The 12,500-nt window shown below is 49.6% G+C and overlaps 1 protein-coding gene across 4 annotated transcripts in view; it reads right to left on the bottom strand.

Moving 5' to 3' along the window:
- LOC133347063 (mitogen-activated protein kinase kinase kinase 10-like) overlaps positions 1-12,500 on the bottom strand; it is a 43,895-nt gene that overhangs the window by 17,926 nt on the left and 13,469 nt on the right. For all 4 annotated transcript variants that reach the window (XM_061558967.1, XM_061558969.1, XM_061558968.1 and 1 more), the window contains exon 2: positions 553-733. In XM_061558967.1, the coding sequence (XP_061414951.1) occupies positions 553-733 (181 nt within the window). The remainder of the gene's footprint in view (positions 1-552; positions 734-12,500) is intronic.

Here is a 12,500-nt window from a genome sequence, read left to right as displayed (position 1 = left end):
AAAAAAGGTGTCAGTTTTGTTGCCAGATAGAAGGGTAAAAAAACAATTATCAGCATCCTAGGCAGTTATCTTGAGGCTCAGTTAATCACATCGGCAGTCACCAACATGGGTAGCGGATTGGTCAGTAGGTCAGTGTCCAACCCCAATCCCCAAAGTGTGCCGTCTGCTGCAAATGAGGAATTACGTGACCATACCATCATTCACACGGGAAAGCCACAGAGTTGCTTGTGTCATGGTGCATATTCCAAACTGACCACAGCTAATTACGAAATTCGCAGTGTTCAAGATCAGCGGTTTGTGCCTGCCGACCACTGCTAGAAGTAGCCATGACGGAAGCACTTTATCAAGCTGCCCATAAGAATGCAAGCAATAGAGTCAAATAAAGAGACAACGCGACGCATACACATCTTGGCGACACAGCCGAAAACACACCGGAGCCTTGGAATTTGACCCCGTCGATGTTTACGGGCGATATTGGGACGCATCTTAAAAAAATCGTACGAACACGAACGCTCGCCGAGGCACGACTCGGGACGACGCGACGCGCCTCACCTCCAGACGTCGCTGCCCTTGGAAAAGGTGGACGACTTGATGACCTCGGGCGCCATCCAAGCGTAGGTTCCGGCCGCGCTCATCATCGTCGTCTTGTACCACTCGCGGGCCAGCCCAAAGTCGGTGATCTTCAGCGTCTTGGCCTCCAGGTCGTCGTTCTCCACGCGCTCCTGCAGCAGGACTTTCACGACGGACAGAGACAGCGCGTCCCCCCGTGAGCACGTGCACAACGGTGGCCCCCGCCGCGAGCGGCAGCCGGAAATGTTTAAGATCGGGCAGACGGGTGGCGACGCGTCGATTCCAAGATTTCACTCGATTCTGACACTCGTGACACGGCAAACTCTCGATTATCCGTGGGTTGCATATCCGGGTTTGCGGTTTAACCGTCATTGCGAACAAATAAATAACATCTATTTCTTAGGTGAATGCTGGTTGCAATGTTTAGCTGCTCTTCACAAACAAGTCAACAAGAAGTTATAAAAACAGACGACATAATTTAGACATCCAACCACATTCTACGTGGGTAAACAATTCACGTTTTTCGCCTCTAATTTACACACGTTTTGCTATTTTGCATTTACCGTGCATTCTTGCGTTATATGAGTCACCCACCTCAACGTTGCCCAGGGTAGCCGAGAGTTTACTGTGCATCGCATGAGTTTGCATGTGTGTGAGACTCGGGCTGTATTGTCATGTTTACACGTAGGCTAACGGGGCAAATGAAACTGTAGAGAGAAAAAAAACAAGACGGATACAAAAAAAACGAGGAATAACGCCAACGAGATGATAAATACGAGACATAAAAAAACTGGAAATTATTTCATTGCATCGTGCACCTGAATCAAGACAATTCGTTGTATTGCTGGGGGGATAATTGCTACACGCTTGCCACTATGTTGACCGTAAAAATTAATTCTGTCCATTTTTTAAGGTTTTGTATTAAATGTTTTTGGCGTTCTATACAAGTTGTTTTCCCAGGTCTCCCTTGAAAAAAGGAATTTATCTCTGGGCTTGTACGTGTGTAAAGAAAGCCACTTATTTCATAACGCAGGTCTTGTCTAAATACATTAGCTGTACCTATTGTACATGCAGATTGGGAGTAGTTATGGTGCAGTGTGGTTAGCACACGGCCTCGTGAAACCCAGCCGCTCTGACTTTGAATCTGGGCCTACGATGGACATCAGTGGTGAGTGGTTATCTGAATCAGCCCTCAGGAACCCCCCCCCCCCCCACCTTGCAACCATCGCCAAACCGCACTCACCAGCGCGGAGAAGCATGGTCAATGCGTATTGACGAGAGCACTGTGTATTGTTAGTATTATGACGACGTGTGTACCGATGTTCGCGGTTACCACATTGAAAAGTAAGCTATGGTATTTTAGCGTTTGGTGATTATGTTTTGTAGTCAAGCTGTATGGAATACACACACACACTGTGCATTGCTTTACTGTTCCATATGCTCAAACCTCATTACCGCCTCCCTTACCCAAAAGTAAACATACACGTGCTTTATAAAACCAGATAAGGGTTAGGTTACTAAGAATAACAACACAAGTGTGTTCACGGTAAAGCCTGAGCAGCATTTTCAAGTAACCTGGGGAATTAATCTGCAAGTTGGGGGCGACAATTGCAATGTTTCATTGGCAAATTTGGACGCCGATGCAGGCAATGGCTACTCTACTTCACGTCTGCTGTTCAGAAGACATGAAGTAGCCTCATTATGGTAATTACACCCACAGTATTAAACAGGGCGGTTGCTGGATTCGAACCGTGAACCTCTGCAACTCGCGGCGAACGTGCTGCTGCTGGGCCAAGTCACGTGCCCAGTCACGTGCCCGACTTCAAATAACTGGCGCTGCACGATCAGTAGCATGTACACACATCAACGTGCCGTACATTGCCAGGTGATTAATTTCGTTAACTCATTAAGGCTTTTACTTGAACTATTGTCGATCATTTATGGCGACATTTCATTTGTTTACATTTGTGTAGGCTGCGAATTCTGACAAACTCGGCGTGGTCAACACCTTCAGCCACGTGCACAACAACTCACAACCTGGTCCCAACACACAAAGACAAAGATCCCCGTATAGTCTTAACAGACTACTGGGGGCAAGTCCTCTTATAGCGAGCATCTATGAAGGCCAGAACGGGACACAAGTTGGTGGGTGGCCAGCACAACGCCCAGCAATTGTTACACATCGCACCAGGTACTCATTTGAGGCTGAGTCGACCTAGGGGAGGCCCAGGACCGGTTCAGATAATCGTCACCGGTGTTGGCAGTGAGCAGGAATTGAACCCGGGTCGCCAGGTTCGTAGCGCAGCGCGCTAACCGCTACACTACCGCTCCCCACAACCTAGTCCCAACACACATACACACACACATACCCAAAAGGCACCTGTGTTTATACACGCACACAACAAAACAGAAGCCTTGTGCAAACGCACCTGCCCTTGCGCGCACAAACACACTCTTAAGTGCAAACGCACACAAATTTGCTCACACTTTCTGCAGGAGCATGCTCATATCCACGCCGAGACCATTTACACCAACAGGTGTAACATCATGAATACTCTGTTGAAACTTTTCTCTGTGTAATGTCCTCCGGCTGTCACAGCGAGAAAAGGCCCTCAAAGTGCTGTTTAAAAAAAAAACAACAGGCGATGGTGAAAATGTTTGGGCTTTTTTTTTGCCGTTTACATTTTTTAGCAAAAAAAAAACTTCACCACTAAAACAGTGACGTAAAAACGTATCAACGCGAACGTGAACACCAGAGATTAGTGTGAAACACGGTGAATGAAGATTCTTGGAGCCCAACGCTCCGTTCAAAGCTGCTGAAAATGGAGTTTCTGACAGTGATTGTGCGCCCTTTTCATGCAACCCTGTTGTCTTCCACTCCAATAAAAGCACATCCATCTGCAGTTTTACAGCCGGCAGACGCATACCACGCATAGCACGCATAGCAGGCACACAAGGGCACTCCACCGCAAGCCACCAACGCCACTCGCTTCACATCCCCGTGCTCTGTCGATGCCTTGAAGCTAGGATTTTAAATCAGTTCCAATTCCTCTCCTTCGGTCTCGCTTATGAGTTAAGCACGAGTGGTAGCCACCAACACCGCCGACGAGGCTGCGTGCTCTTAACGCGCAATATTTATGCCACCAAAAAGTGTACGTTAACCGCTTTTATCTCTGGGATTTGTGCGCTGGTATACAGGGGAAGTGTTATGCTTCAGACGAAGTGACCCTCTTCGCAGTGTTTATTGACTGGTTATGACTTACAAGGATTCCATTCGAGTTTTTTTTTAGTTTAAAGAATACATTCACAGATCCTTTCTGAGAGGAGGTCCTCGAAAAACGTGCAGACTCACAGTCACGATGCGCGACGGAAAATTTCCGAACACAAATTCGTCGCAACATTTTTCGATTTAAAGCTTTCGTGACTGCAGGGATTCATCTTCTTGGTTCTTTCGGTAAAGTCACGTAGAAGGGAAATAATAAAATAATAAAAATAAAACATAATCGTCACAACATGACTCTGTCGGATGTATTTGAACACAGGTGCTTTGTGATAAAAAACGTGCAGAATGAATGGGCGCGGAGTTTGCCTTCGTCGCGACCACGCGCGCCACCGTCATCCTGCGTCTCGTGACGCCACCCCGTAGCCGCTGACGGGGACCCGGTGCTTCGGAACGATGTCACGCTCACAAACAACAGTGACACGCGACTCTCAGCCAATCACGGCACGGCCGGCGTCCATCCCACGTAAGAATTATTGGGCTCCAAGCGGCAGCTACCTAAGTGGCTGAATGTCTCTCATCTTGGCAAGGAAGAACTTGGCAAGAGCTTTCACTGCTAGGATGTATAGATTTGTATTTATTAAGTTTATCGCCCTTACACGTTGTGGGAACATTGCTTATGTTGGTATAAATTAAATCTAATCGTTCATCTAGTGGTCTTTGGCCAGAGTACAGCCTGGGCAGCCTGGGCAGCCTGGGCAGTTGGACTCCAAAAACCCATAATTTATTCTATGCACTTAATCTTCTAACAATCTGGTACCATTATTTTTAATTTCACTCAACTGTTTGTCTTACATTCACAATTTCTAAAACGACGTATTACTCTGGTGCGCAATATTAATCGGTTACATCTGCTGAATTCGTAAAAGTAATGTGGAGCTTGTGTATCCGTGCTGCAATCTGGCCAGGACACCCTTGGAAATAAGATTTGCATTTGGAGGGATTATCCGAGCCAAGTGAATAACATTATTACGTTCACAGCGCGAGCTAAAAATCTCGGAGAGAATCAAATTAACCGAATCGTCCGACCGGTTCCGAGAATATGAGTACAACGCAGCAAGGGGGGGGGGGGGGGGGGTGTGCTTAGTGGGGAAGTTAGAACAGCAACTGTCTTCTGAAAGTCCTTAAAAAGCATGACCATTGTGTAACAATGCTACAACAACAAAATACCATACATCTAGCCACAGGCCACGTGGCATGAAGCCTAAAAATATCTGCAGATGGACATATAACATTTCCTAAACTTTGCACAAAGGCAGCTAAGATACGGAAACCAGCGTCTGTGACCGAAGGCGTCAATGAGACGCCCATTGTCAGACGATGCGGCCACGTGTCAGCTAGCAAGTCAATTACAGACACAGTAAGCGGCCACCCAAATAAACACGGATCGCAGCCATGACGACCGCCTCGCTCATTCATGGGCCACAAACAGGATACTGCTCCCTTACACTGCCGCCTCTGTTGATGTACCTGAAGAGTCAACATCGCAGGTTCGGGCTCTGCACACACTCAGCTACGGTCTTCAAATTCACGAGCATTAAAGCCGGTGACAAGGTTTGTGAAAATGGACAGGATTTCCCGTCAAGATCAACTGACAGTCTCGTGGAGCCCGGCTCCATGAAGGCATCGCGCTGATTGCCAAGTGCACAGTCTGCCGTTACCAGTCGACAAATCTGTAAAAGACAGCGAGTCGCACGGGCCAGGATGCGCCAAATATGCCACAGATCCTGCAAAAAAAGTGACACTGCACGTGGGGCCGTGGTCACAAGAGCTGTGCGCCAACAGCCAACATGACCAGCCCTCGCTATCCTCCTCTGCAAGGTGGAGCTTTGTTGATGCATGAACAACTGCGTGTGTTTGTTGTGGCAAATAAATGAGGGTGTTGGGAGGGGGGGACGCCGGTTAGGCCGGTGTCTCGGCACCCTCCAGTTCTGCTGTGCCGCGCGCCTGCCTCTGCGTCTGCGAGCGCGACAGGGACGGTCCCGTGTCCGTGTCCGCATAGCCCGGCTCAAGCGGGATCGGTCGTTGCGCAACAACAGCGGCAAGAGAAGCAAGCGCAGCGAGTGATCAGCTGACGCAGAGACAGACATTCTGTGGCATGGCCCAACAGATATCGCATGCTCCGGGGGCACAGAGCCAGCATCGCCTGTGCTTACACAGACAAATACCTGGATGCTTAAATGTAAATACACATATGCCGAAGAGGTGCGGACTTTGAATGACGAGCCAGCTTTTTGGACGAAAAAATATTTTTGTTATCGTACTTTATAAGCAATGCTGCTCATATAATGCCATGGTTATTTAAAATAAAAATTGCTGTGCTTTAAACATACTGCGCAGCTGATTACTCTGCACACCGTAATGGAATGCTAGAATGTGTTAGGCTTTTTAAAAATAACATGAGCAAATTCGCCCCAGCACACCAGAACACAGTAGCATATGGTGGTGAATGGTGGCAGTGTTGTTAGTGTGTGATTGAGAACAGATATGCACGGCTTTGACAGCTCCACCGAACACCAGAGGTAGGAGGCAATATTCCAGCTGCTCCACCCTTGCACCATACAATAGAAACTCATTGCATGCTGCTGCAGTGGATTCATCATCATCATCAATCCACAGCTTGACGAAGGTCTCCCAAAGCTGTCGCTCTTGCTCGTGACCCTGCGATGTCACAATCCATCATCTCCACACGAGTCGATGTCATTCCCGTCTCCAAAGTGGCCGTCTCGTCGGGTGTGTTCACTTCTTTGGCTGCCACTCTGCTGTTCGTCTCAACCACCGGCTATTACTCCTTCACGGAACATGTCCTGGCCAAGTACACTTACCTTTCCCAAGTCAACATCATGTCTCTAAATTGTAAATGTTCATTCATCCATTCGTTCTACTTTTTTTGTCTCCCGAAGTAATTCCAAGCATACACACTTCTTTGTGCACTTTACATTTTTCCGTCACATATTTACACGCGTCCTGTGTTTGAGGATTATCGTTCGTAAAGTAGGTTACTTGGCTGCCGTGGATGTATTTTTCATCCACACTCAAGTCTGCGTAGAAACCGGACGGGGCACATACTAAAAAACCTCTTTATAAGCCTTTTTTCCATCAATAAGAATCCGAAATTTTGACGAACAATCCAGCGCCCACCGCATAGTGGATGGTTTTATCCTAAAGTCACCGAAAATGTGCTGACATCACTACGTCACAAAAGTGCCTTTGTCCGTCGGCCTTCAGAGTAGGCGAACGCTTTCTCCATCGCCGCACAAAGCAGACAGCGGGGCGAGCAGACACGCGGGCCCACGGGCGAACACGCCGCCTCGGCAGACACGCACGACCCTGACCTTAGCCTAACCCATCCTTGGGGTAAGGGGACCTTAGTTCTAACCTGGCTGGCTGGCTGGGTGGAGATGTGGTTTGCGCTCAGCTCGAAATCAGAAATGTGGCAGGTTCAAATCCTTATTGGGGGTCGACTACGCTTTTCAACCCCACCTCCCCCCTCCCCTCGGAGCTGATGCAATGAGTGATGTTTTATAGAGACTGGCACCCATCATGGGAATGTGGAATGTACACCCCTGGCCTAAGGCTCTCAGTGGAGATGAACACCACTTTACTCACAATATAGCAGAGACACGTTTCTCTTCAAGCCAACCAAATATGAATACAAACCATCCCTTTGCCCAACTCTAACCTAACCTTAACCCCGAAGCCATAAACCAGCCCTAATCCAAAACTAAACTTAACCCCTGAGATCTAAACACATGTGTTTTTAGGGTTGACAGTGACGGGTTTTCCAAAGTTATGATTTCCCAAAACAGACCTATTACTGACACTCGATTTGCCATCAGTTGCTGCCGAAATAATAAAAACACACACAAGGTGCCATGAAAACTGAGAGTAGACATGCCAGCCAGGGATTGATGGCATGCACCTTATACTGCCATGATAGGTCAGCGCCCCCGACGCCAGTCAAGGAGCCTCCAGCACACGCTGCTCTGCAGTGCTGTATCTACAAGGAGTCCCTAAGACAGTCGATGATACCAAGACCACTCTGAGCAGTCACCGTGACCTGATCAAACCCATGGAGCAGAGAAGCAGGGTTGTACGGCAGCAATGTGCAAAGAGGCATTTCTCAAGGACCCACCACCGATCCTTGACTTGAGCCGCTTTACAATCTGGTCAACTCATATCAACTCATATCAACTCATGTCAACTGCTGGCTGATGAGGGAGCAAATCCTCAGTTGCTCCGTGGCCCATTCCGGCTCGAACGTGCAGTTTCGCCAGCTTCCCCAGCCCAACGCGACTTGACCCCGTCAATCACGGGAACCCGTCGGTCACGTGACCCTGACTGGCAAAGGGGAAGGGACTCTCGGAGGGGACGCTGCTACCACACATGGCCCCCGTGCGTTGCAACATGGGCCGCTCACCAGTGCGGGCGGGCGGGGGGGGATTGCACAACGGGACATTTCATGCTTCCCGCTGGCCCCACTACAATTTGAGTCCTCCCACACAGGCATGGATTGATTGCTCCCTTTATTCGTTTTGCCAACTGCCTGCAGGGAGAGAAGCCGTTTACACACGAGGCAGGGGGATGGTGCATCTTATAGCACTCAACTCTCCCATACTCGGACAAGAAGCGATTACGAAATGCTCAATGTTATATTGGTATGGAGAGGCCTATCACTGCCAGTGCATTGATGAGGCTTTCAATTAGTATGTTGATGGTTTCATAAATATGCCATACTGTGTACGCTCCACAATGTGCACGAACATAAAGTTTAGTGGATGCTACAACCCCAAGGGTCATGCCGACCTAACGGTTGATTTGTAAATCTTATTCAAACGAGCTACATTATATTCACGCAAATTGTCAGACCCGACTACAGTGCCGAATAACGTAGAGGACCCTGGCATAATCGTTTGCCTGCATGTGCCCTATTCCATTTCATTTTTACATGAAATTCGGCATCATCCGTCGTGCACATTACACTGCAGAGTGTAATAAAATGCTAAGAATCTTGCCCACGGATCTTTGGAGGACTATTTTAAATACAGCGGCTCCATTATATGCAAGGACCAAGCCCGACTTGTTTGTATGCATTCCTGAAAATGCATATCTCCGACACCGAGTCGGCCTAAAAAAAGAAAGTCAAATACACACAAAGTATGCGTGCATCGTTCGCTGGAGATGAAAAACCTGTGGAGTGGAATAACTATCGGTGTCTAAAGCAGAACAACTGGTGCTGTGGAAGGCGAGCTACTTTGGGGCTGGAGATGAGACACGAGATAAGTTTGTGTTGTTGACGAGGTCAGCTGGTCTCCAATTGAGACTCACTGTCCCAGTCAGGAAAGATCACAGACACTGATAACAATCATGCAGGACAACCCCTGCACCCCCCCCCCCCATTTCCAAATCCTGTGTCGTCTCAGACTCTTTGTTCGCTGGAACATCCGAGCCAAGCCAGAGCGGGTGTGCACGATTTTCCACTGGTTATTTACCAACGCCGCGCCATTGGCTGGTTTCACGAGACATCGGAATCTGGCTCAAGGCCAATCAGGGCCAGAAACAGGGCCAGGGCTAATGACGCGTTCATTGTTTGTGACGTCGGTCAGTACGCTGTGGGGACGATAGGGATGTGCGCTCTCGAATTTCGAAATAATCCGAATTTTTTTTAAATAAACGAAAATAGGCCACGATATGAAATTTCAGATATTGCGAAGGAAAAAAGTGTTACAGATTATTCCGAAAGGTCACGCCAATTTAGTTTTCTCAACAAAAATGCGGTCAACGTGGCACCGAGTGATTTAACTTTTGTGACGAAGACAAATTAAATGACGCTGTTAATACTCTTAGGTTTTTTCGGTAAAGTCACGTAACGTGACGTACAGGACTTTACCGGAAAAAAAAACCTAAGAGTATGAATCCTTGCAGTCACGAAAGCTTCAAATCTAGACGCTATTATTGATTGAAAATACAAAAATTATTCGAAATATTCCTGAAAAACCAGAAATCCTTATTTTTTGTTGTCCGAAACTCATCTCTAGAGTACGAACCATCACCGCATCATTAACATGCGTCTCGACTCATTAAATACATGCGAAGACGAAAGCACAGAGACTTCTGCTGCACGCAAAAACAACAACCTGTTGCCTCCTGAGGCACGCCGGTCTGGCTCAGCACGGTCACGGCGCGGGTCACTTGTGGGAAAAGTGTTATCAGGGAACCCAAGCTGCCTCAATTCTGTTCAGCATTTCTACCTCAAACTGCTTTGAACCACCATCGCCCTTGTAAAAGTGCTGCGTTGCCGGCAGAAGCAATGCAGCAGGGAAAATATTGACTGGGGTGGAGCAAGAATGGAGCTTTCCAAAAAAACCAAAATCCCCCAGTGAAACTGGTATGTTCCACAGATACTTTGAAGGTCATGACAGAACAGGGTCCAATGGTGAAGGCTGTTTGCCGGCCACTGCGCGGGCGAAGGCAATGAAGGAATGTTCCAATTTGCGCAGGGATAGTATATAGCCTTGGATATGTTCCAAAGTCTTCCAACATGTCGAGGAAGGAAAAACGAATCCACTAATATCAATCACACACTTTCTAGGTACTTAATGAATTTTAAAACTTCTAGCAAAGAAAGACCGCGCTGGACGCTGATATATATATTTTACGCAACACATTTTTGACATTCTCATCGGTATCAGTTTCTAAGAAACAGGCCGCAAGTAAGCCGTACAGTACAATTAGGCAGACGTTCTGCAAAGTTGGTAATGGGTTTTGTCAAACAAACTAAGGAAGCCAAACCTCAAAGGAAAACATCCACCCTGCTCCCAAAGCTCCTTTTTTTTACATGGGTGACATTAAGTACGTCCCTGGCGTGACATCCAGCAAAATCCCTCCCCCAACACACACGGGATCCAGCAAGTCCCACCCCAACACACACACCATCCAGCAAGTCCCACCCCAACACAAACGGCATCCAGCAAGTCCCACCCCAACACACACGGCATCCAGCAAGTCCCACCCCAACACACACACCATCCAGCAAGTACCACCCCAACACACACGGCATCCAGCAAGTCCCACCCCAACACACATGGCATCCAGCAAGTCCCACCCCAACACACACGGCATCCAGCAAGTACCACCCCAACACACACACCATCCAGCAAGTCCCACCCCAACACACTCGCCACCCAGCAAGTCCCACCCCAACACACTCGCCACCCAGCAAGTCCCACCCCAACACACACGGCACCCAGCGTGATCCCACCCCAACACACACGCCATCCAGTGTGATCCAACCCCAACACACGCGCCATCCAGCAAGTCCCACCCCAACGCACACGCCATCCAGCAAGTCCCACCCCAACACACACGGGATCCAGCAAGTCCCACCCCAACACACACACCATCCAGCAAGTCCCACCCCAACACACACGCCATCCAGCAAGTCCCACCCCAACACACACACCATCCAGCAAATCCCACCCCAACACACACGCCACCCAGCAAGTCCCACCCCAACACACGCGCCATCCAGCAAGTCCCACCCCAACACACACGCCATACAGCAAGTACCACCCCAACACATGCGCCATCCAGCAAGTCCCACCCCAACACACACGCCATCCAGCAAGTCCCACCCCAACACACGCGCCACCCAGCAAGTCCCACCCCAACACACACACCATCCAGCAAGTTCCACCCCAACACACACGCCACCCAGCAAGTCCCACCCCAACACACACGGCATCCAGCAAGTCCCACCCCAACACGCACGCCACCCAGCAAGTCCCACCCCAACACACACGCCACCCAGTAAGTCCCACCCCAACACACACGGCATCCAGCAAGTCCCACCCCAACACACACGCCACCCAGCAAGTCCCACCCCAACACACACGCCACCCAGCAAGTCCCACCCCAACACACGCGCCATCCAGCAAGTCCCACCCCAACACACACGCCATCCAGCAAGTCCCACCCCAACACACACGCCATCCAGCAAGTCCCACCCCAACACACACGCCACCCAGAAAGTCCCACCCCAACACACACGGGATCCAGCAAGTCCCACCCCAACACACACGCCATCCAGCAAGTCCCACCCCAACACACACGGGATCCAGCAAGTCCCACCCCAACACACACGCCATCCAGCAAGTCCCACCCCAACACACTCGCCATCCAGCGAGATCCCACCCCAACACACACGCCATCCAGTGTGATCCCACCCCAACACACACCATCCAGCAAGTCACACGCCACCCAGCAAGTCCCACCCCAACACACTCGCCATCCAGCAAGTCCCACCCCAACACACGCGCCATCCAGCAAGTCCCACCCCAACACACTCGCCATCCAGCGAGATCCCACCCCAACACACACGCCATCCAGTGTGATCCTACCCCAACACACACCATCCAGCAAGTCACACGCCACCCAGCAAGGCCCACCCCAACACACGCCATCCAGCAAGTCCCACCCCAACACACACACCATCCAGCAAGTCGCACGCCACCCAGCAAGTCCCACCCCAACACACTCGCCATCCAGCAAGTCCCACCCCAACACACACACACCATCCAGCAAGTCGCACGCCACCCAGCAAGTCCCACCCCAACACACTCGCCATCCAGCAAGTCCCACCCCAACACAC

The sequence above is a fragment of the Lethenteron reissneri genome, chromosome 25 (genome assembly GCF_015708825.2).
Source record: "Lethenteron reissneri isolate LAM-NWPU_2019-01 chromosome 25, ASM1570882v1, whole genome shotgun sequence".
NCBI classification, from domain to species: domain Eukaryota; kingdom Metazoa; phylum Chordata; class Hyperoartia; order Petromyzontiformes; family Petromyzontidae; genus Lethenteron; species Lethenteron reissneri.
This window is presented reverse-complemented; position numbering and strand designations above follow the sequence as displayed.